Genomic DNA, 27,674 nt, shown 5'->3' on the forward strand with positions numbered 1-27,674 from the left:
TACATTCAAAATATATACAGTTTGAATATACATCTTAAAGATAACTTGAATTATAATAAAATGTGCAACTATTCCACATCCTTACTAGGTAGGTACCTTTCAGGGTGCTGATTAGGTACTAGGTTACTATAGAATAGAATGCTATGAAAATGAAATATATTACATTTGCTGATGCAAGACATAAAATACACAACTGTTTGCAAATTCTAACTAGATAGATGTCTTTCAGCTTGTCAATTAGGTACTAGGTTGCTATTTACAGGAGATTATTTTGACTGACTGAATTTTTGTGAGGATCAGACTTGACGTCCAGACTTATATAAGGTGATCAGGGTCACTGTCGACCTGAAGGTAAGCAGGCTTTAGCCTGTCGATGCAATCCAGTCTCTTTGTTCACTAAGCTGGAGCTTGGATGCTTTGTTCTTACATTCGAGGACGGGGTAGGGGGTCTTATGTGGGTGTCACTGTGTAGGAACACAAAGTGGCATGTGTGGACTTCTCAGTGAGTACTGCTTCATCATGTCCCTGTAGGTTTGTATGCATGGGCTGCACTTTCGGCAGTTGATCCGGTGCAGGCATGTGAGGTTGCTCCTAAAATTGTTTTCCTTCTGGCCACGATGTGGATCCTTGTGTAGACATGAAGACGTATCTGGAGCTGTCACATAGGGGTAAAGGGCCTAATACGTTGACACGGAGGTGGCTCAAACGATGTTAGGGTTGTGGAAATTTCCTGATGTTGGATTACTTGTGGCAGGTTATTTTGCTTATTTTCACTTGTGGCATTGTTTGGCCCATGTTTTCACGTCCTACTGAGTGATTGCTATATGAATTTTTTTGTTATTAATTTGGCTGTTGTCCTCCTAAAGAGGTGGGAGAGTCATGCCAGATGTGGTTGAATGCCTTTCTCTGAAGAGCAGCTGGCACAAGGTGGCAAAGGAGGCTGGCGCTGAAGAGGATGGTGTATCCTGTGCTGCCAAAGGGGATGTCTTATTATCATATATTTTTTGTGAAGGTGTTATAACCTCTGGTTCCAGGTTCAGAGTTGGGAACTGGCAAACTTGTATTTTATCCCAACTGGATTCCACTGGTTTCTATTCTGGATAGTGCATCTGTCACTGGTTTTTTCCAGCAGGGTATATGTCAAATGGTGCACCAGAATTTGGTGATGGCTACTGGGGAGAGGAAAACACATTTTGGTTTCAGGAACAGGCATGTAAGAATGGCTTGTGGTCTGTAAGGGTGGTGAAAGGTATGCCTTTTAGTAGGTCCTCAAGTGTTGGGTGCCAAGTTATGACAAGAAGTTCCCTGCCAAAGGTGCTGTACTCTGCTGGGTTTAGTTTTCTACTGAAGATAATGAGGGGTTGGAGCTTCCTGTTGTTTGTTTGTTCTATAATGGCATGCATGGAGATATTGCTCGCATTCATGGTTAGTGTGAATTTGGCTCATGGACTGGGGAATGTCAGAGTGGTGGCACTTGTCAGGGCGTCACTGGTGGCTTTGAAGGATTCTTGTTGGGAGCGACCCCACCTTAGGGTCTTGGTGCTTTTGCTGAGGGCGTTGTAGAGGGGTCATTATTGGTGTGGTGTTTGGCAGGACTTAGTGGTAATGGTATACCATTCTTGTGAATTCCTGGAGGCCTGGTGTGGACTGTAAGTTTGCTCTCTGAAACTGGACAGATGGTTCTGTTGTTGATCATCAATGGACATCCTGTGCATTTTTTCCTTACAAGATTTTAATCTGAAGTTTGTCTTTAGGTCCCAGGGAAACAAAGCTAAATCTGGGGCGCTATAATCAATGGCTTTGTTAGTGGTAGAGCACGGCTATAATGAGTCTGTTACTCACCAGGGGTTTATCCGAATACCATGCTGGGTCTACTGGCTAGCGGAGGGCAACATCAGACTCTTGCAGGAGAACCAAGCCAGAACAGGTTGGATTGTCTTATACCGCTAATTCTTTGTGAGATCACAACAGAGTCAAGGCCATAGGCTAGGTACGAGACTTACGGAGAGGCCAATTCTTATTTGGAAGATCAATTACAGAGGGGCGCAATCAAAATTATGACGTCTGTTAAACCAATAAGCCTCACGGAGGTGTGCCAATCAAGGTTGTCCGTGGTACCTATTCTCATGTTAGGTGACTATATATGATGATGTATTCCCATTTTGTCTTCAAGGAGATTCCCATATTCTTCATCTTTTCTACAACACTACACAAAAAGAACATTCGGAGGGAGAAAGGCAATAAATTCAGTGACCATATAAAAGAGACCACTCCTCTCCCTATTCCTCTCCTACGCCTAAATTTTCCCTTACCATCAACGATTATCTCTCTCTCTCTCTCTCTCTCTCTCTCTCTCTCTCCAATACTAAAGTACATTTTTATCTCCAATACAAAGGTACATTAAGTATAAACATAAAATTCTTAAGTTACAAGATATTTTCTTTTCCATGGGAAAGCAAACAAACAAACATGCTATCAAATTTTACCCAAAACCTGTTAAGAAGCATTTACCGTAAGGAATTTTTATCATGGTAGAAATGCTATTGAGTTGATGGCATAAGCAACACCTCATAGATCAGATTCTTCTTTAAAATAATGAAAAACGTGTACGTCTGCATGGCATAAACATGAGTTATAAGAAAGCCACTTAAGCATAAATATTCCCCAAATTTTTTCTAATACGTTAGTCTCTATTTCTCTCTCCCCGTATATCAAGATTTATTTTGACACCTTTGCCACATCTTCCACTGCCTCCATTGATAGCGACCTCCCCTCAAGACAATCGCAACCAGAAGGGACTATTATTACTTGTCGTTTTCGCTGCATTTTTGGAAGGAAATTCTCTTAGGTCAGGGCATCGCCTTCGTCCTTTTGTCCAATCACCGCCAGGGGGCTAAGAGAGAGATAATGGCTCGGAATACCTTTCTGGAACAGGAATTTCGAGCTCCCAGTCTCACCTCCTGAACTCATTAGACATCCAGTAAAACGACATCCAGAAGATTATCGACCTTATGGTTAGCTCATCTCAGTGGCGACTTTAGCCCAGCGGCAGAAATTGGATAGGGCCTCTACGACTTTCTTAGAGGTTCAGTGCTTCATCAAAAGTCCTGGATTACCTGGTACACTGCAGAAGGCAGGGGTTGGGCGAGACAGGAGGGGAAAGGGAGGGAGTAGCCTTATAAGATACTGGCATCATCGGCCATGTTTTTGTCTTAGCAAAAGAAAGGAGTGTTCATATTTTCTCGTGATTCTTTCAGTCCATAAAACCGTGCCATTCAAAGGAACACAATTGTAATATTCCTAAAAGAATAATCAACTAGAGAGATTGCATTGCCAACGATCTTTCTCAGCATTCTCTGTACGAAAACGTGACCTTAATAAATTGGTTCTTCGACTGAAATTGATAATTATTACTATATAAAACATCTATGCGGAAGTAAACTTCAAAATTCTGTACGAAAGTGCTAATCTTCGACTTTCTTACTCTTCCAATATAAATACAAATAGTTCCTATTCAGCTGATTGTAACGGTTTTGTCTATCAAGCAAATACTTATTCACACAAGCATATGTCTTTATTCATATATTCATCACGTTCCATATTTTCGTGATTCAGTTATGCACACACACACACACACACACACACACACACACACACACACACATATATATATATATATATATATATATATATATATATATATATATATATATATATATATATATATATATATATATATATATATATATATATATATAACACAGGAGCAGGAGCAGGAACAAACATGGCGAGGGATTACAATTTATTCCGACGCGTTTCGCATTCAGCTGAATGCATCCGCAGGGTTCTGTAGAACAAAATTTGACACAAACATAAAAGTACACTACAGATTGACAAAATTACACCAGAAATTAAAGGCACATATGTTGATTAAAAGTTCAGATAAAATTACATAAAAAATGACAAAGTTAAGAAATATTTGAGGAGCACGGCGGTCGACCTACCATGGCAAGAGATAAACAAAAGCTAAAAGAATGTACACAAAAACAACACGTTAAGAAAGGTACTACAAGGGCGTGGAGGTGGACTGGCTGTTCAACTGCGGAACAAGTTGTCACATGAAGAGAGACTCGAGGATCAGTAGTTCATTTGGGCTGGAGTTTTAACCCACAATAATAAAATCGTCATAATTAATGGGAATTTTACATTTTTTGCCATGTTCACGTATGCAGGATTTGATCGCGAACATCCAGTACGGAAACTAACTCCCTTGTGGCAGTCTGCGCACCTTCATCATCCTCTGAGATCCCACCTAAGTTCCCATTCTACAGTACATCTGGGACAGGAATACTTGTTCACTGTACCAGAGGACATGAGGGGGCATACACGATCTTTAAATCGAAACAAGGAGCCAATTGTGAGTGGACTGATAGGAATAAGTATAACATTTAATGCACCAAAGTATTATGTACAATGTTTGTAAATTCGGCCCTAAGGAGTCATCGTGCAAATATGGGAATCTGGCATAAAAATGAAGCTTAGGAACATTAAATTTTATCGGCGCTATTGCAAAACTCTTTATTAAGAACCTGCAAATAACCCTGTTGAAGAGCTTAGTGGGAAAGCAGTTGTCGGTAAAATATGTTTAAAGAAAGGTAATTTCCTTATGAAAGACATACCAGTTAGACGTAAGAGAGACAGCTCTATATACAAAAGTAAACAAGTAAACAATGCGCTGAGCAATCGTGTTTTCTGTACAGCGTATAATCAAGGCTATCGAAAATAGATCTATCTTTCGGTGGTCTCGGTATAATCCTGTATGAGCTGCGGCCCATGAAAATCTCAGCCGGCCGTGGTGGCCTGTTGTTGCGGTGCCAAAGGCACGATCATGGCTATCTTTAACATTAAATAAAATAAAAACTACTGAGGCTAGAGGGGTGCAATTTCGTATGTTTGATGATTGGAGGGTGGATGGTCAACATACCATTCTGCAGCCCTAGCCCCCTAACCCTAGTAGTTTTTAAGTTCTGAGGGCGGACAGAAAAAGTGCGGACGGACAGACAAAGCCGACACAATAGTTTTCTTTTACAGAAAGCTAAAATGGAATTAAATTTAAAAATACGAAAAAAAGCTATGATAATTAGTTCCCAAACCTGTAAATGTCTTTTTTTCTAAAAAAAAATAGCAGTATTAAACTGATTGTTTTCTCGAAAGACTTCTACATCTAAAAATGAAAGACGGTCGTTCACTTCCCTCTTAAGGGTAAACTTAATATTTGGGTGATACGAGTTAACACATTCCAAGAATGAATCACAGTCAAAATTACCTCTGAAAAGGGTGAAGGTATCGTCAACGTATTTATTATAAAACAACGGGCTGAAGGACAGAGGGCACTCATTTAAAATGCGCTCTTCCAGCGAGCACATAAAGATACTGGAAAAGGTAGGGCCCAATGGAGACCCCATAGCCATGCCCTACACTTGTCTGTATAAGTTATTATTAAAAATAAAGGCGGTGTCCCGCACAGCCATTTCTAAAAGAGATTTAAAAGTAGAACGGTTAAAATTATGAAAACATGAATCAGGCGGGGGAAATAACTCGTCTAAAACTATGTTAATGGTCTCCCTAACAGGAACATTGGTAAAAAGGGGATTCAACATCTAAGATCGCCAAAAATGTATCAGAATCTTGGGAGAGTATAGGTTCATTAAACGTTTTTGAGTTGGCAACAGTATACTGGTTCCTAGTTAAAGGTTCCAACAACGGGATTAAAAATTTTGCAAGTTGATAATTACGAGTATTGTAAGATGCTAGAATAGGGCGGAGGCGCACACCAGGTTTATGAATTTTGGGTAGGCCATACATAACGCCAAAGGAAAAGCCAGTGGAAAACAGCTGACGATAAGATTCTTCGTTGATGGCATTGTCCTTCTTCAGGGTTCTCAGAAACCGGTTGATTTTGTCTTCGGTACGAAAAATGCTTTGGTAGTCTGGTACCCCTATTTTCATGAATTTTTTATGGTCATTAAGGATAGTTTCCACTTTCGAACTATAATCTGATTTGTTAAGGATAACAGTCCAGTATACGTGAACATAGCAAACACTGTAAAATTCCCATTAATTATGACGATTTTATTATTGTGGGTCAAAACTCCAGCCCAAACGAATTATTGATCCTCGAGAGTCTCTTCATTAAACGGCTTGTTCCACAATTGAACAGCCAGTCCACCTCCACGCCCTTGTACCTTTCTTAACCTGTTGTTTTTGTGTACATTCTTTTAGTTTTTGTTTATCTCTTGCCAAGGTAGGTCGACGCCACATGCTCCTCAAATATTTCTTAACTTTGTCATTTGTTATGCACTTTTATCTGATCTTGTAATCAACATACGTGCTTTTAATTTCTGGTGTAATTTTGTCAATCTTTAGTGTACTTTTATGTTTGTGTAAAATTTTGGTTTTCATTTTAATGTGTATAAGTGATTTTTAGACAACTTGCAAATTCATATAATTTATACTGGTCATTATTTATTGTACGGAACCCTGAGGATGCATTCAGCTGAATGCGAAACGCGTCGGAATAAATCGTAATCCTTCGCTATGTTTGTTCCTGCTCCTGCTCCCTGTGTGCCTTATCACTTTGGCTGGTTCGCCTGCTTTCTCCGTTCATATATATATATATATATATATATATATATATATATATATATATATATATATATATATATATATATATATATACTATATATACAGTATATATTATACATATATTACATATGTATGTGTATGTATATATATACATATATGTATGTGTATGTATATATATATACATATATGTATATGTATGTATGTATGTATGTATATATATATGTATATATATATATATATATATATATATATATATATATATATATATATATATATATATATATATATACATACACACACAGCTGACATTAAAGACTAGACTGGGCCATATTCTTACAAGATTTGCAGGGACAGGAAGGAGTAGAAGCAGGAGGAAGCCAAGCTACAGCGTTTTAAACACCAGCAGCTTTTATGAAAGCATGTTGGGAAAATTCAACTCTCTCAGCCACTTCAGCGCTCAGGAAACGCCTCAGAGGGGAAGACAAAAGGAAACCAGGAAGCAGAAATCAAGAAAAGGGAGAAACGCAGCAAGAGGAATCCACAAACACAATAAACAGAAATCCGTAAACCTCTGGTAGTCGGAAGGACGGCCATCCTGCCTCCCATGTAGGGCTAGTAAGGATGCAAGAAGGGACAGAAATGTGCTCGAGATGACTACTTGCCACTTTGCTGGATCCTGAACACCTGAATAAGGTTTCATATAAACAGGGTAAAATCCGAGAAATCTAACAATCTTATCAACCTCTTGAAAATATATTTAAAACTCATGCAACATTATATATATATATATATATATATATATATATATATATATATATATATATATATATATATATAATATAATATACATACAGACATACATATATTGTATGTATGTATATATGTATATAAATTCTTTGAAACTTCCAAATTTGTATGATGTAACGTGCAGAAGTAGAAAACCATAAAATTATTCAAAACCAAATACATACACCGACCACAGAAAGAAAAATAAGTCCAGGTAGCAAGTTAAGATGAATCGTAATGGTAATAACATAGCAGGAGGAAGACGGGGGGGGGGTGTTCGTGACGAGTCCAAGTCCTCGCACCACCAAAGGAAAACGTGAGCCAGATTTGAATACACAAACTCGGAAAATATCCTCTAACCCAAGAGCAAATATTTCTAAAAACATTATTATTAAATAAAGCTTATAACTCCTTGACATATAAGTCTAAATTGAGTCACACTCTGACAAGGACTCTACGATGAAAGATACACTTTGTCAATGAAATGAATGACCATGATGCACAACCCGACAAGCGTAGTACATGTATGAGTAAAGCAGCACGAAAATTTCGACAAACCTTAATAGAGAGAAATGTAATAAATGACAACGACTGAATTGCGTCGGAAAACAAATTCTGAAATAAACACAAAGATGAACAATTTTCTTGTACGGCAGTAAAAACATTCCTTTAAGAACAAATCAGATTGCGGTCTCGAGTTCCCCATTTATACCTCAAGCGCCGATCAAAGGATGAATCCTCTTGTGGAATCCTTTATAAGCCCCATAGACTCCTGATGCACTTGAACAGAAACCTGTCCATCTGAGCGCCAAACCTTTACTTATACTCCACAATGAAACATGAATATGAAGTCCATGTAAAAGCCCACCATCGATTTACAGGCACTAAAAGACATAAGAACCGTAAGAACATGATGACTGACATCGAGACACCTGCATATGTGGTGCAAAATACATTTAAAACACAAAAATAAAAAAATAAATTAATTTATGGAAAACTTTTTTACTCAGCTTTCCTAACGAAGATCAGGATGAAATATATTTACTTTTATCCCTAATTAGCAGATTTTCTTACGGAATGAGCCGAAAGGCTCCGATCTTGACTAGCAAGCTTCTGCAGACTTAATTCCATGGTTGGTGTTCACACATACGCACAGACACACACACACACACACACACATATATATATATATATATATATATATATATATATATATATATATATATATATATATATATATATATAATAATAATAACAATGACAGAGAATAAAGTAATAATAACGAATAACATATCATGTTAATGGATAATGTTAAAACACGGATTCAAGGTCACCAACCCTCGAAGTCAAATGGAGCGCCTGAGATGACATGGGTGCTACTTGTAGTGGCAGATAGGTCATTGAATTATACGACAATTAAAGAGAACCCACCTATAATAATAATAATAATAATAATAATAATAATAATAATAATAATAATAATAATAATAATAATAATAATAATGATGACGTGCAGACAGAAAGCATCGTGGCCCTTGAATTCTCAGCATCTGAAATTCGAAAAAAAAAAATTCACATTCAAATCAAGAAAAAGACCCCTGACAGAATGTTGCTGAAAAGGGCAGGAGATCAACCTCAAGCATCAGTCGAATGTAATTTCTGGACTCTTTAACACCAAGAGACATTACATCTCAGTAATTCCTGGAAGTTTATGACTTAGTAATTATTGTAATCAATGTCATACCGATGACAAAATGTAACATTCTAAATATTTTTAATTCAGACGTCAAAGAAAATTATACTGATTATTCATCAAAACTTGAGACAAAAAAAAAAAAAAAAAAACTAAGGAAATTACTTAAAAAGACCAGATGATTCAAAATCGTTTCAGCTTCATATTACAAAAACGACCCAAATATTTCGTACAGATATCTGTTTCTTTTCTTAACATTTTTGGTAATCAAGTAAATCCCTGAACACTTCCCCAACCCATTAAACAAACATATTAGTCTAAATATAACCACATCTGTTAATCTATAAGCAATAGAAAATATAAATAAGGCTGCAAAAGGCACGAAATTCATGAACTAAGCAGTTAAAGTTAAGTATATCTTAGTTTAACCAGACCACTGAGCTGATTAACAGCTCTCCTAGGGCTGGCCAGAAGGATTAGATTTATTTTACGTGGCTAAGAACTAACTGGTTACCTAGCAACGGAACCTACAGCTTACTGTTGAATCCGAACCACATTATGACGAGAAATGAATTTCTATCACCAGAAATAAATTCCTCCAATTCTTCATTGGCCGGTCGGAGAGTATGAACTAAGCAGAAAACAATTCTCCTTGTATTTTAATAATTTTTTTTACATTTTTCTATTTATTTACTAATTTGTTAATTTAATTTTTATTTTTAATATGCGATCTCTTCTTTCTGTATTTCTCATTACCTTCTGTTACTTCTTTCTAATGAACAGCATATTCTTTAGAAGGTTGAATTTCAAGTCAGTGGCCCCTGTGGGCTTGTTCAACATGAATAGGGTTCATCTTCTGAATAATAATAATAATAATAATAATAATAATAATAATAATAATAATATATGAATTTAATGCATGCATACATACATACATACATACATACATACATACACCAGCACGGTAAGGACGTTCGGCTCCCACCGAAAGGTTAATGGGTTCGATTCCCAACTCTTTAAGCTAGTTTAAAAAAAAAAAAAAACTTTGGCCTCAGTCGACCTAAGCAATGAATTATATACGTGTATCTATAAGTTAGCAGATTGTTGTGGTCCTCACCCTCGATGGAAAGGGCGAGTTAATAAGAACCCCATCAAACTCCCACCATCCAAAGTGGAAAAAGCCAGATGGTGATATATATATATATATATATATATATATATATATATATATATATATATATATATATATATATATATGTATATATATGTATGGTTTAAGAATTCTCCATCAAATATTAAGCAATGTCACCACAACAGGTGAAATACTAAATAACAGTGAAATCTTTAGCATCGGCAAACCATCGTCTTCATCCACAAAAGGGATTTTGCGGCGGAGGCAGTGGCTGTGTCGGGCGGTGAAGAGGAATCCCTCCGTCTCTCCTGCACCAGCGTTAGTACGATGTCGTCAATATCAATTGATAGCAGCCCGGGGCGCCCGTGTCTCACAATAAACTCATTCTACGCCACAGATGAGAATGGACTTCCCTTTCCCCTTCTCCCACCACCTCCCCCAGCTACCCCGTCCTTTTCCCTAGATCGAAGGCCGGATCAATTTGGTCCTTATTGTCAAGGGAAATAGGGGTCACCTTGCGGTCGACGATGAGGGGAAGAGACAGAAAGCGACTAAGACAGAAAGAGAGGGAGAGAGGGTTCTCAGTCACCCCTAAAGCCGACCCCATAAAGCACATTTTCTCTCAGTTCTCTTTCACGATATATTGTCTTTGGCTCGGTAAACCACCTGTTGAGCTCATTCTACAGTGCTTCGTCCATTTTCCAAAACGCTTCAAACATTCAGTGTTCATACCACAAACTTCAACATAAAGTACAATTAATCCAGGATTTCAATATCATATTACAGTAAACATTAAAATCCATCACTAAAAATGTACGAATTGGTTACAAGCAAGAAAACCTGGTGTGAATTATAAGTTCTCTTACATCGGTCTGTTTCAAGGTGCTCTGCATCGGTCTACACCGGAATGGAGTCATTTTCAAAACGAACATATTCTTCCCGAATAGGTATGCTCGCCTAGAGCTCTGGATTATAAGATTACATTTCCCGACTTGTCTTTGACGAGATGAGACTAGCCTGATGCCTTTAAGGGTGATCTCTCTCTCTCTCTCTCTCTCTCTCTCTCTCTCTCTCTCTCTCTCTCTCTCTCTCTCTCTCTCTCTCTCTCTGATTTACTCGTGTAAATCCCCATATTTTTCCACATATCAGGGAGGCTACCGAACGGACCACACACCACATTAGTTATCTACTTCTTTGCCAGTCTGTTCACCTATTCATGTAATTACTTCCAGATTGTATCACTTCTTTTTTTCGCTGTTTGTCGTTCTTGGTAACTTCATCAATATTTTACCATTAAATCCAAGAAAAATGCCAACACGTGTTTCTGCTTGTGTTATACCTAAACGAATCAATACCTTAAGACATTTAACAAAACTCAAAAAAGAGAAATACCTGGAGAGTAAGTAAACTGTGGCTACACAAAGCCGTAGAGTGAACCGGGGTCAGTCGAATTGTCAGCATCACACCAGTGACCAACAACAACAACAACAACAACAACAATAATAATAATAATAATAATAATAATAATAATAATAATAATAATAATAATAATAATAATAATGTCCTCAGTGAATGTAGCAGTAACTGCTGTTTTGCTTTTCTTATGGAAAAATGAATGAAACACATACAGTTGTAGTACTGCCCAGCCCACTAAGCAACAATAAAATATAAAGCCGAAGCGATTGAAATTTGGAAAATAAGAGAGAGAGAGAGAGAGAGAGAGAGAGAGAGAGAGAGAGAGAGAGAGAGAGAGAAATGATATATTTGACATACAAATACTGAGTTACATAAATATAAAGCAAACTACCACACACTCATGAACGCACAAGTTTTTCCGACAAGTTATTTGAATAAAAAGACGACACAACCATCCTTGATATCAGTTTCATTTATCATTTGGCGATTATGGTAGATAATAATATCATTAGGGGGTATTTTGTTGCAGAGATAACCCGACCACTAAATTTTTGTTTGCACGAATCGGGATTTTCTTGGCCTTCGTACCAAACATGACAAAAAACTGAAAGTTAGCACAGGGAGGTGAAGATGAATGATCAAGATGGAGAGATGATGTGTGATTTGATTTTGGCTCATTTGGTTATGTTATCTGGCGTCACAACGACTGCTGTAGAGGGACTTGAGAGACCTGGGTACGAGGCAATGCTGACGCCAGGGTTCCAATCTAAGTTGGGGGAAAATTAGACAGGCCAATCCAAAATGAAGATGAGGAGGTAAACAATGTTAATTTGGTATGAAGTTTTTATATGCATATCATAGCTAACATTTAATTTCCTATAATGAATAAATCTAAAATGTCATCACTGCATATTCTACAGCAGAAGTCACTATGAGCACAAACTTTAGTTCCGAATTTCTTTTACTGGTTTCAGTCAACATTTACGCTTAAAATAAAAAAAAAGATCCTATTAAGTAATCATAGTTCTGAAGTGGGTCAGTCATCCACCGAAGAGCTTCGAGGACCCCTAAGCCATTAAGCCACATTTCGTGTTCATCTTAACACTTGGTTGAAGCTGCTAGAAATACCTTTAATTAACCGATCAGATACAGTGCAAAATGCTGAAACGACTACCGTGTCTGCAATGAAGTAATCTGCTGTTCACATTAGAAAACTTGTTGCGAGATAAGTTAGTGATGATACCTCCAAGTGCAGCGTTGTCTGCCACAGTTAATCCAGTGTCCAGCGTTATGCTGTTATGTATTCAGGTAACAGTAATTTTATTTGTGTATAATCTCCATTCTACATTATCCACTTGATTTCTTTTTTATTACAAGTGGTCCTCGTATTCTGTACAAGATATGTAATGAATAACAGTAACAACTAGGCATGAACTCTTCACGCCCAGTACTGCAGCTTCCTGGAAAATGCGTCAGCGTGTACCAGATGTTAAATTACATTTAGATACAAACCACACCTGTATCTAATGTTTTGTATGCAAATAACATTACAGTTATAGTATGACGGGAAATGGATAACACAGGTATTTTTTTTATTCTATTTCGTGTGTTTTTCCAAGGCACATTTTGAAAAATATTTGAGGAGCAACAAGAGCTACCGTACTTTTCCTTGATTTCACCAAAAAAAAAAAAAAGGCACTAACTTATTAAAATGGAGTACTTTATTCGGTTGATCATTCACAAATCTTTTCTATTCATTATAGAACCTAATTATCCAGGTGTTTAGGCAATTCATATAATAACCTCGACATACAAATTGTTATTTTACAAATATCACATTGAATACAACCCACAATATGATTTAGAACTTGTCTCTATGGAAAATCAGAAGTCATAGTCCGGAAACAGGACAGATCTGGTTTAGCCAAAGAGAAGAAATACAGTAATCTTCCGTTGGGGTGACTATTGGAAACAACATTATAAAACTGAAAGAATCCTGCGAAAAATATAAAAAACAAATGTAATCTCAATTCAAAATTTACTAAAACGCCAAAAATCTATGGATCAGCTAACAATTTCATAATGTTCCCAAAATGCTCAAGTTCCTAAATGTTTCTTTTTTTGTTTTGGAATTATCATTGATATACAGTACCTAATCTGAGGGCAATAAGACAGACAGATTTATGGCGGCGTAGAATGTGTGTTTCAGTCTAGCTAGATTTAAAAGGCTCTTCCTGTAGTTGCTCGTATTAGCACAAATCACTTGATAACAGTGCACTGTTCTGGCACTGCACGAAACCAGGCACGGCACAGCCAAGACAAAACAAATTTAAAGTCTGACAGAAGAAGAAGAAGAGAAACAGCACCAAGAGCATAATACGCCAGGACTCCAAAATAGTGCGCGACACACGAACTTCCGAGTCTAACGGATCTGTCAATCTGTAAGGCACGGGACATGACATCCTATCCGGAGCCATCTCTCTCAGACGCTCGCCGGCGGATGATCCCTGAAATTCAAAGAAGAAAAAGTGCCTCGCCAAATGGAAATGGAAATAGTACTGGATTCAATCTTCCATTCTCAACACTTTATCTCTGCAGCCTCGCAACTGGCACAATACAGGAGAGTTTCTGATGAAGATAAAAGCTAAGCCAAAAGATCATCCGTCTTTAATCCTTTCACCTCCTAAAGCAGAAGATGAGCGACGATTTCTTTCCCAAGTCTAATTGACAGGAGCTCTTTCAGCTGCAGCACATAGCAGCAGCTCAACATTGCTTGGTGCTGATTGAAAAAAAACTCATACATGACGCCCCACATCGAAACACGCATATATCATTTGCTATGATTGTCAGGCATTCAGTCAGTAACTCGACATACAATGGTTACGAGTGCCGTAAGTATGTGCGGTCGAGTCGCCGCAAAACTCATTTCCTACATAGATTCTATTGCTACAGGCCATCATGTAAGATACGAACACAGGTAGAGAACCCCATGACTGAATATTGTTTTGATGAATACTACATGAAAGGAACAAGTAATGTTACAGGCCGCACGAAAGCAAGAGCCCATGCTGGCATAAGCCACTAAATCTAAAAGAACAAAATAAGTAATGACGCTCGATACTCATTTGCGTCTTTACAAACCTTAAAAAACTGTTTGAAATTATTAACTCTTCAGTTGTAGATGTCATTTTGACTAAGAGAGAGAGAGAGAGAGAGAGAGAGAGAGAGAGAGAGAGAGAGAGAGAGAGAGAGAGAGAGAGAGAGAGAGAGAGAGAGATCCAACACTACTTTACTGCAGCTGAAAAAAAGCACAATAATAATAATAATAATAATAATAATAATAATAATAATAATAATAATAACAAAAATGAATATTCAAGCAAACTAAAACAAATACCAGTGCAGACCAGAATGGTGTTAAAAGTCAATTAATGACGCTTAGGCAACCACGATCCAAACAAACAATAGCCCGAATGTGATAAAATGGGTTTAGGATTTCAGTTCCATGAACGCACACTCCAGCACAGGATTCCCAAAATTAAGCGTTCCTAAAATCCCATAATATATTTTTCAACGTTAATGCAACTTCACATATACTTCCGAGAAATCAAACGCCAGAATGCTTAGGATGTTTCTGCTGAAAATTAGATTTAAGGAGATTAGTCTCATCAACAGTTTTTGTAACTGTGGAGGAGGAGGAGGAGGAGGAGGAGGAGGAGGAGGAGGAGGAGGAGGAGGAGGAGGAGGAGGAGGAGGAGGAGGAGGAGGAGGAGGAGGAGGAGGAGGAGGAAGGAAGGTGGAAAACAACATTTAATTACTTTACCATCGTTCCGAGGATCAAAAAATGACAGAATGAGCTGAAAACGTTCATGAAGACAGCGTGAGCAATTTTGGACAAGATCGGCTCAGCAATTTATGTTCCTTAAACCGGGTTTAAAATAACAGTGGAAGTAATTCAAAATGTTTCTCAGGCTTTAAAGTAATTACTGAACCACAATGGGGACCCCCATTGCAACCAATATCCGCAGTATACAGGACGGCAGAGCGAGTCACCATTTTAAAATTTTTTGCTTTCTACTGAAAATGCTTAATAAAGATTCGTTCCAGGTTTTAGCCCTTAAGGTAAACCGTCATAAGGAATCTATTTAGATTTTCGTTATTAAAGAAAGTACGTGACTTTAGTATTCACACGTCCTCAGTTATGACAAAAAGACAGCTAAATATAACAGAAAGGACTTGTCAGGTAAAAAACTGTCTCATTTTTCTTTTTCTTTTACAGAATGAAATAATAGCGAGGGAACAATCGAATATATAATCCTCAGAAACTGACAAGGAACCTCCGACCTTACGGACGAAAGGGCTGTCAAAATGGCAAACTCTCTGAGAACGCTACTAAATAGTATTCATTATTTAAATTACATATGAAATAACCTACTTGAAGATTAAAGAGCCTTCACATCAAAACAAAAAAAAAGACCTAATGAATCCAAATCAATTCAGGTTTTTATTACAAAAACGACCCAAGCGCTTCATATGGCCTTTTTTTTTTTTTATTTATTTTTATTTATTTTTTTTTTTTTACATTTTTTGCAATCGTAGCAAACCAGGAATAATGTGCATATAAATGTGTACGAAAACAAGTAAGTGAGCAAGGAGAGAAGTCCCTAGTGGGAGACATGTGCAGATCTAAGACATTGTGTCGTATTCTTACAAGTGCATAGCTAACTTCGTACTAATAGTACATGTGAATAAACACAGCGATATGCAAGTTTACACAAAACGATGCAGCACACATACCACGCAAGGTTTCTGCCTTTTTTTTTTTTTTTTTTTGGCCAGTTGCAGTCAAAATCCACATTTCATTCCCATAAAGGAGAGTAACCTCACCAATACTTTAAATTTTTTATGGTGTGGACACCAAGTCAAGGAAGGGCTGGCCAAACCCAGCCTGCTTCCACGCAGGAAGTGTGGTTTTAATATTAGAGGATTACGGATCCAAGAAGTGACAGGGAATTCCACATTCTGAAGGTGAACAGCATAAGAATCTGATCTCACAGGCTGACCCTGGAGTTAGTCACTTCCAGGCAGTAGCTACAGGACTTTTGAAGTTTGACGCGCATAACAAGGTCGAGAGAGAGAAGGGGTATAGTTAAATTCTTACAAGCAGTATTCATAAAACAAGCAGAGGGAAGTACTGACCCTACCATAAACTTGAAAGTTAATTCTAGAAAGAGGAGCCGAGTCATTAATCAGACTAAAAACCTTTAATTCTAATTCCACTAAAAGCTATGTTTAAGTGAACATAATATACCATACAAGGATGAATTAGCCTCCAAAAAATCTGAACTATTTACTAAGGGACAAGTAAGCGCCTATAACCCAAGGAGTACACCCAATCCTACTAATCCAGGCTCTTATTTACTTTTAGCAGAAAACGTTGATGGTTTTCCAGATTTCAGCCATCATTATGACTGGAGAGTATTTGAGAAAAAGAGGCAGGAAAGAAAACAGTAAGAAAACATTAAGATGAACCAAGTTTCATTTCTTGTGGTCACCTCATATCATTTAAAACTTTCTGCAAACGACGTACAATCTTCTTTGCATAACCAATTCTATGACTCGCATCTTCTCACCCGACCATCGTCTGTTCTGTTTACTCCTAAATAACAATGCAGATCAGTCATTTTCATTTCTAATGTTACTTTTTTACCATTCACTTAAAACTTTCTCCTTTCAAAAGATCTTCAAAACTACTGTCGAAATGAGTATTCCCACGAACGTGTAGCCAGTATTATGAGTCTACTTGATGGTGGAATAAAGTGGGAAACTTAATTTTCTAATTAGAAAAATGAATAACTTTGAACATAATTTTCGTTAAAAAAGAAAATACTTCAAATCTTGAAAACATCCTTTAGGTTTTGTTCAAGTATCCCAGATCACAACTGATTCCAATCGCGAACGTTCAAGGACCTAGTGATAACAAAACAACATCATCTTCCTCATTCTCGAGCATGAGACAATGATCACGACCCACAGCTGCACGAGATACATACATACATCGACACCGAATGATATCCTAGGTAGGACAAGGCATCCTTGGTTAGGGAAGGTTAGGGTAGGATTACCAATGCCACATTTTGGAAAAGGTTAAGGTGAGGGTCCAGGGGGCCAGAGCTCACTCTTTTGCTTGGTAGGATATGGCGCGCGCGAGGTAAGGTTAGGCTTGGGACACTTAATTTTAGCTGTGTCTGTGTCATCGACATCACCCATTAATCTACTTTTTATCGTCATTATTTTTCCAATCTTGTGATTACATAATGAGCCATAAACTATACACTTTGTAGGGGTCTCTTGCCACAAACAAACAAACACTTATTACTGGATAGCTGGAAATGAAAATAGCACTGGCCACCTCTTTTACCAGTTTCGGCAGCTGCTCTTCACCACCAGCAATCAACACTACTGTTTCTAAGCATCAGCCGCTCAACACTTATTCACGATCATCTTGGGTTCTTCCTCAATTCCTTTTCACCCAGTCTATAGAAAGTGGTAATCAGCCATGGAGAAAGTACATCTCCGTCAGAGACCTTTTGCAATAAACTATTTAATCTAGTGTCGTAAACAACAACTTTTAATCGCTACAAAGTGTAATTTTATTTTCATCTAAATGCATCTCTGCGGCGATTCGATAACATTCGTGTCCCCTCCATTTGCCGAGTTCCTTCTTTTAAGGTTCCACATCATAAACTAAATTCATTCCCTAGTACAATCAGGTCCTCGTCGTGTTCTGGTATATCATTCGACTATAGTTCTATTGCACAGGTTATGACGCTCCATCAGCTCGTCGGCATTTGTAGAGATCTACTGATGTTCATCAGTACTCAACCAGCTTTGCACTGCAGCTTTACCAATTATTACATGAAAGCTGTATAATCAATTCCCTTCTCTCTAAAACTTCTCAAACAAATGGCATTACGTCCACTTAACATAAAAACATTTCTGTTTAAACCCATGCCCTTCTTTTTTGTTTGCTGTGACTTCTCAATCAAAATCCTGCTATGCTCTTCCAGGTACACTAAGTACTATTATATCCATACAATTGTCAGTCACTCAGTCACCTTTCTTCCTCTACAAAGGAATAATAATTTTTCACAATCATATATTAGGAATCACTACAATACCCTTAAACACACACACACAATATATATATATATATATATATATATATATATATATATATATATATATATATATATATATATATATATATATATATATATATATATATATATATATATATATATATATATTATATAAAACACAGGCAGCCCATAAAAACACCAAAAGGGTAGATTTTATGCGTCATATTTTGAAGACAACTGTCTTCCTCGACAGACAGGTAAGTTTATATGTCCGTTGAGGAAGACAATTGTCTTCGAATTATAACTCTATAAAATCTACCATTTTTTGGTGTTTTTATGGACTCCCCTTTTTTAGATGGAATTCTGTTTTAACAGAAAATGTATTATATTCATATATATATATATATATATATATATATATATATATATATATATATATATATATATACACGCGTTGGTACGAACAAGTGTCCTTCTCCTAATAACCATTCCGCGTACTCGCTGCCAGTTAAAATCACGCTTGTCGCTCAATATATCCCAAGGAAATATTTTGATTTAATCCACATCGGTACCGTGAGATTTGCTACGTCAAAATGGATAATTAATCCAATTACCCGTCCGATGGGCTCTAAGACCTTCTGGATGCTTAATTAGCCTCTAATCATAACTTCTGCGGAAGTATTATATCCCTCTATGTGTCAATTAGCTGACAGTATTGAATGTCAAATTGCACTTTAGTATTCAGTTGGTGTAAATAATAATAATAATAATAATAATAATAATAATAATAATAATAATAATAATAATAATAATAATGGAGAAATAAATCCACATATACTGTACAGTATATGTTCATATATTTAAAGATAAATCTGTACAGAAAGCTTTCTGTACAGATTTATCTTTAAATGTATGTACATATACATAACAGTGGATGTGTTTCTCCATTTCAAGATTCATGCTACTAGGAGTGTTTTTAATAATAATAATAATAATAATAATAATAATAATAATAATAATAATAATAATAATAATAATAAAAAATTTATACAACCTTAGCGAGTATGCTCGAGTTCTCTCTCTTAAAATAAGTGACCAAGCATAAACCTCAATTCTGCAAAACAGTACTAACTGGGAAGTTGAGTGGACACGTATAAATTTAGAGCCTTGATTTCGACGGACTTGCAAAATTAAGTACTTTAGCAAGCAGGTACGGGAGCGCTATATTTATTGGTAAAAATTTGATACGCTGGTTGAGCGTATCTAAGGAGAAGGACAGCAGCTGGATCAACGAAATCGCGACGAGTCTCAGATGACCTGTTATGTACGCGATTTGTTATCCATGCCGATGGTCGCCATCCACTTTTCACGACAAAACGCACAAATTCAGCAAATTCTTCTCAAAGACAGAGGTCCAGGGAGGCTACTGACAATCAGAAAGAACAACAGCAAGCTTTCAATAATTGTAAGACAGGAGCCGAAGCTTGTGACAACAGTGCTATCACTTCTGCGCATACAGGAAGCCCTATAATCAAAACCTACTTTCCTGGCAGCTTTTAAGCGATATTCTTCGTGTATTTTATTGAAAAAGACTGTTGAAGTCGTGGGTAACATTAAGACTTGTCATATATTCAGAATTATGAGTACAGAAGTAATTTTGTAAATTGTAACATGCGGAGGAAGCACACACGTCACTGGCTGTTCAGTAAGTAAAAGTCTTGCTAGAATTCAGCTTCATGCTCCACTAACTACGCCACTTTCTGACCCGTTACAGAATTCACTGAAGGCTAGCATTAACCTCACTTAGCGTTACAAAAGAGGACCAAAAGGATGGAACCAAAAACCTCCACTTACCATGTAAAGAATAGAAACCAGTGTAAGAAAAAAAGAAGGCATATGCGAAACTTACCAAGCGATTACAATGACATACTTCTACAAAATGAACACAACTAATCCCGGACATGATGAATTCCTACAGGAATACCAGTTCATGAGACAATGATCGCAGGTATATCATTTTCTTCTCTTATGCACTCTACCGAAGAAACATAATCGAAAGCATATACATTTAAGGCGCATTTGGAAAACTTAACAGTAAATAACGAAAGCTTACCTTTTCGCAAAATGTATTCTTCTGGATCAGGTGTAACCTCTTCTGTTACACTCGTCCTCGCACAAGACAAGTCAGTTCTGTTTGTTGTCATTAGCACTGAAACCCCACCTGAAAATATTTAACTTTTATCGAATCTTTCCTGGGAATTTCAACAATGTTTGAAAAAATGTCAGTAAGATAGCATTAAACGGTAACCTGTGAAAAGTATGACTGGTTAACCTCACCTTTGAGTATAACAATACAACATTAAGTTGAAAGATACATGAAGAAATCGTTCCAGGCACAATTCTCTTTATATACCAACTGAAAACCTTCACTCAAATAGTATTGTATGATAAGGGCGCAAGTAATGCAAACACCATTTATATTCTTATACCTCTATGTGCTATACATTCATCCATATATATACTGTATATATATATATATATATACAGTAACAATCAAAATGACTTCTTAACTTCTCGATTACTCATACTCTAAAAAATATTTCCATTGAGATCCTTGAATTAAAAATAGGAAAAACCTGAGGAAAGTCACTTCTTGTGTGAAATATGAGCCCACTCTCTCGCTGGAAAGTGAGTGGTCACGAGTAACTCAGTGAATTATTCTAACTTGAGTACCAAGTACAGAGCTGCTAACCTGATGCTCCTGGCGTTTTGATGGCTTCACAGAGCAGAGGTAGGTTAGAATACCATTGTTTTCTTTCTCTGGAATCATGAAGGAGTGAAAAAATGTTACTGATACTGGCCTTACAAGAAAAAGCTAGTTTGGCATTAATGAGGCATTTCCTCCCACCTTGGGGTACACAACCCCCTAGTAGATGCTCCTCTGCCTTGGGGCGCAGTGCATTTCTATTCTAAGTCCCTTGTACTTCCTAAAGCAGTAATGTGCAGAGTATGACTGCTTACTACAACTCTGGTGGCATTCATTATAAAATGAATGCCCTGAAATATGACTGATGTTGGCCACAGGACGAAGAGGCTACTCGTCCATTAAGGGCCATTTCCTGCCACCAAGGAGTCCACAACCCTCTACAAGGTGCTATGCTGCCTTGGGACTGTGTCTTAATGTCCCAAGGCTTTGAAATTTCCTAAGGCAGCATTGTCCAGGCAGCACCAATTACCATCACCACAGTACCAATTAGTATTAAATTTCTAAAACCATATATCAGGAAAGTAAATGCAACATGACCTACTAGTAACAATAATAAACCCTCTTTGTGACAAAAAATGTCATAAAAGATTTTTAAATCATTTAAGTTTGGAAAATATTGAGTTTTAACTTTAAATAACAATCTCATATAAAAAAAGACGAAAGTACAACATGTAAAACATTTTATAAATAAATTAAATTCCATAAGCTTTTCCAGATGGAAGACTCTAAAACTGTTACCACCTAAAATATTCCTGGAATATTATTAAGTTTTGTATCTGTCGGTAAATATGCAATGATACAAACATTTACATATGTAATGAGTAAACGTTTGCCATTGTAAAATCTGTAAATCATTAGTAATTCATTTAATGTTGCTGTGCACAGAGCAAGGATTACCAAATCTTCTGCATTAGAGAAATAATTTATTGCCGCAACATCAGCGCGACACCCTGCCTTTGCAGAATTAAAGAGGAAAATGGAGCTCTGCTTTCTCAACGCGTTGAATATGGTTCTCTGTCGCTGGACTGGGTATTCTGCAGAGATGTTGAATGAAAGGAAAGAAGAGTGGCAGAACTGAATTACTCATGAGTGACTAGGGACAGATGAATTTATAATGTTTGCAGAAGTGACTATTGTAGATGTAAGCAAGGTAAGTAAGAATTTTAAGAATGGAAAGGCACCAGTAATTGATAGAATTATAAGAAAGACGCTGCAGTACGGTGGTGAAAGTGTTTTCAAGTCGCTCGCCAGGATGAACATGGCTAGTGTGGATGAGGGACAGATTCCGTTGCAGTGGGTGAGAGGAATGCTAGCAGAAAACCAGTGTGGATTTAGACAAGGAAAAGACTGTGAGCATCTGGTATTTGTTAGGGGAATAAAAGTGCGAGACGTGTGAATAAAGAGGAAAAGCATTTACATATCTAAAAAAGATCATGATACAACTTACCCTACAACCTGTAGGATGCTGTAGACGAATGGTATAGAAATGAATGTGTTGAAAGCAATGACCAGCTATTGTGACTCCTAAGCAAAGTGCATGTTAGAGGGTGCAGATAAAGGTGTGCCACGTTTGGTGTAAATGTGAGTCTGAGATAGGAGTTTTGTCTCCAGGGACATTCAGTATTTTCATAGAGCAAGTGATGAAAGAATCAAAAACAAAAAGGATGTTAGATGTAAGCACAAGGTTTAACGAAAAAATGGATTTGAACTGAACTGAATATAGAATTTAGGCCAAAGCCCAAGCACTGGGACCTACGAGGTCATTCAACGCTGAAACGTTAATTGACAGTAAAAGGTTTGGGAGACGTAACAGGAGTAAAACCTTGCAGTTGGACTATGACTCAATTGTTAGGAGAGGGTGGAAAATAAGATGGAAGAAAGAGAATATGGAAGGAGCTACAGTAAAAGGAACGAAAGGGGTTGCAGCTGGGGGCCGAAGGCACGCTGGAAAGAATCTCAAGTAATTCCCTACAGAGCACCGCACAAGGTGCGCTGACGGCACTACCTTCCTACGGAAAGAAAGAAAATGGGGTGATTTGCGAATAGACTCGAAAAGCTGACAACTGCAGGTGATACTGTGTTGATATGAGATAGCGAGGAGCAGTACCAGAAACTAGTGAATAAGTTTCAAATTGTTGAGAGAGAGAGAGAGAGAGAGAGAGAGAGAGAATACTGACTGCCCTACAGCTGTTGCCGAAGATCCAAGACAGTTGTCATGCAAGTTAAAGTGAATGTGAGCAAGAGTCTTCTTCTTCTTCTTTTAACGTGCTTTTTTCCCATTTTTGTACGGGGTAAGCAAGATGCCTTCTTTTGAAGGACTTTTGATTTGGCTTTGGGGTAGACCGTAGTCTCGATCGGCTGCCCTGCCTGACATCGCTTAGACCCCGGTAGCGTATGGTACATGTATCATACCAGGGTTAAAAAATAAATGGAAACCCTTAGAGTTGAGCTAAGATACAGGGAAGAATGGAAGAGGTTCATTCATATAAGTATTTGGAAGTAAATATGATGGCCAATGGTAAGATGAGAAAAAAGCCACAGAGTATAGCAGGTTAAGCAACAATAGTACCAGGGTGTACACAAAAGATCTTGACACGGAGAGGAGTGATTATGAAAGCAAAAGCTGGAATACATGAAGGGATTTCTGAGCCAGCTCCCCTTTCCAGGTATCAGTGCGAAATTACGTTATTTTGGGGTGCAACACAGTTTGGAGGTTTGGGTTTGCTTTCAGAAGTGGTTTACCACTTAACAATATATATATATATATATATATATATATATATATATATATATATATATATATATATATATATATATATATATATATATATATAAATTCTCATGTAATCCAGTGGAGCCCTTCCTTCATCCAGACAAAATTTACAAACCAAGAACAGCCATCCAATCATAACACAACTTCCCACTTTTAATTCCATCAACTCCTTTTCACTTTCCATTAACAAAACTTTGATCTTACAAAATCAAATGCCTCTTGCACAAGCATGAACTTTTGTTTCATTCAGAAATACCTTTCTTCTACAACAGTTCTTCAAAACGCTCACTCCATTGACTCCATTGACGCAGGACTGTATTCTAACACACATCTTCCCATTTGCATTTTTTATCAATCGTTCGGTTTACTCATTAATATATCTTTCTGAATTATGTTCTTCAGGTACAACGTCTTTCTTTCCTAAGTTTACTCAGATACAGCGACCTATTTTCATAATTTTCCACAGTTTCTTGTTCACTTCTTGAAGTCCTTATACATCCTCTTAAACTTTACAGGAACTTCTCTTTTGTTATGCAACAGCATTTCAAATACTCTTCCATTTTCCTTAACAAAGCCTCTCATTACCACATCCCTCCATCTGCTACTTACATTCCTTCTAACTACTCGCTTATACCCATAAACACTCTCTGCTTACACTGTGGTGCCATCCTTGAATATTCCTTAATCCCAATTAACTCTTTTCAGTTTAGTGTCTTTAATTCTAGCCCACTGCAACTAGACCTTCCTTCTATTTCTATTGTTGATTTAACAAACAAACAAAAAAATTGATTAGATTCGTCTCCAGCTGATCCCCTTCTCACCACTACCACTTCATTCAGCAAATTGCATTTCAATCTGCTCCATATATGCATAAATATATACATACATATATATATATATATATATATATATATATATATATATATATATACAACATATATATAATATATATATATATATAATATATATTATATATATATGTATATATACATATATATATATATATATATATATATATATATATATATATATATATATATATATATATATATATATATACACACACACACAGTATATGTATATATGTATGTCATGAGTACTTAGAATATACATACATACATATATATATATATATATATATATATATATATATATATATATATATATATATATATATATATATATATTATATATATATATATATATATATATATATATATATATATATATATATATAGTATATATATATATATATATATATATATATATATATATACATATATATATATATATATATATATATATATATATATATATAACATATATATACAGTATATATATAATATATATTATATATATGTATATATACAGTATATATATATATTATATATATATATATATATATATATATATATATATTATATACACACACACAGTATATGTATATATGTATGTCATGAGTATTTAGAATTCAAACAAAAAAAGAAACGAGGGAAATTCAATATTACAAAAGGCAACTTATCCCAGCAAAACAAAGCAGTTTGTCTTGTAAAAGTAACTACCTAATTCTGAATACTTCATCCCTTTCAATCTCTGTCAAACGCACGAGATACTTTGACTTCCGCATAAAACAAACGCTTGAAAACTACGTTCCAATTAATGCTAGAGATCGCAACGCACGAGGAAGTTTTCAAGGACAAGGTTATTCAGGTGTTAATTAGCAGTTAATTAGGTCTTAATTGCTATAATTGATGATGGCAGCCAGTGCAGTAATCACCTTGTCACTAGTAACATGGTTGAGCGCTGGCTAAGTGCCTATGTGAAAGAATGTGCTACGTTTCCCTTTCTTTTTCCTTAGCATATCCGCCTTTTCGAGGAAGATATGACTTAACTGCGTATGTCGCAAGAGTGCTAAATGAATATACCCCAGGATTACACATTTAGAATAATGACAGGGCAGAAACTACAATAAATAATGGTAAGTTGTTCCTACGCCAGTAGGCTACGTTCGGAAAAATGACTATGAAATGTCCACTATATGTAATAAACTACTGTTTTAAAATGTTGTACAACAAAGAGTAAAAAACCATGGCAGCAATTTCGACATACTGGGTATTATTAATTAATTCATAGTTTTAAAATGTTATACAACAGCGATAATGTAAAAACAACCATGCTAGTATTTTCGACATATTGGGTATTAGTAAATAAATCAATCCAAATAAAAATGAAACATAATGAGTCCCGTCCTCAAGCCAAACCATCTTTCATTCACATGTAGTAGGAAGGAAACTGTCTTATAGTGGGTCAGTATCGACCACTTCTCATAAGAGCCTCGATGGCCAAGTCGGTTAGAGCAGCAGCCTCGGACTCAGAGGTCTATGGCGCGGGTTCAGATCTGCAGCCGACCGGTCAGAGAGGCGGACACTTTGCTATCTGTGTAAACACCCCGGGATAATGTATGTAATCAATGGATAGGTTTGCTTAAAAGCAAATGGGTGTTACAGAATAATACACACACACATACAAAGTCACTCCAACATCTTCTAAAAACATAACAGACACCTCACACGTTTCTACTGTCGACCTAACCGCGCAACGACTCCTCGCTGCTGGGAGAAAAGGCGCTGGTGACTGGTAAAATACATGTACATACGCTACATTCCGATAATTATCACATATCCTACTCAAGGTATTGCGTGTTGTACAAGAGGGTCAAATATTTGTGTTTCTACGATCATTATCATACTACTGGGAACCCTCCTATTACGTCCGATGTCATAGCTCACGTCACAACTAACCTCTCTCTGGTGCTTACTAAATTTAGCTAAGTTTCCCTTTAAATTTCTTTGACTTACTCTGATAAGTGCCTTACTTATCCACATTAGGCATCACAGCATATTTTTGCCAATTAGGCTGTGGCTTAAAATAGCTGTTTCCAAAATACGATCCATATCCGATGCTTTGGTAAGACTGTATCGACGATAATCTATTAGACACGGCCCTGGAATGCGCAGTAGTGATATCAAGATTAGAATTCGTCCGTTGGTTGGGAAGAGTCCGGAGGTCCACGCCCCGCCTCCTACTCCCTTTCACACCTTCCCACGCTTACGGGCAGCCAATTACCCAGAATTCTTTGTCATAGTAATGTTATTAAAATAAACAGTATGTTAGCTATATGTCAAGTATCTCGCGCTTTTAAAGGTTTAAAGAAATAAAAACATTCCCTGCACATTTACGCATACAAGTAAAATAAATAGGTTATAGTGCATACTATACCGAACAAATTACGAGCAATATCGACACACAAAATGAAATCT

At 36.7% G+C, this 27,674-nt stretch overlaps 1 protein-coding gene across 2 annotated transcripts in view; it reads right to left on the minus strand.

The window, feature by feature from the left end:
• Positions 1–27,674, minus strand: part of LOC136853546 (WD repeat domain phosphoinositide-interacting protein 4-like) — a 448,994-nt gene that overhangs the window by 255,038 nt on the left and 166,282 nt on the right. For both annotated transcript variants that reach the window (XR_010857497.1, XM_067129266.1), the window contains exon 2: positions 20,928–21,035. Coding sequence is in view for 1 of the 2 variants with exons in the window: in XM_067129266.1 (XP_066985367.1) it covers positions 20,928–21,018 (91 nt within the window). In the remaining variant the exon portion in view is untranslated. The remainder of the gene's footprint in view (positions 1–20,927; positions 21,036–27,674) is intronic.

The sequence above is a fragment of the Macrobrachium rosenbergii genome, chromosome 3 (assembly GCF_040412425.1).
Source record: "Macrobrachium rosenbergii isolate ZJJX-2024 chromosome 3, ASM4041242v1, whole genome shotgun sequence".
In the NCBI taxonomy this organism is placed as follows: Eukaryota; Metazoa; Arthropoda; class Malacostraca; order Decapoda; family Palaemonidae; genus Macrobrachium; species Macrobrachium rosenbergii.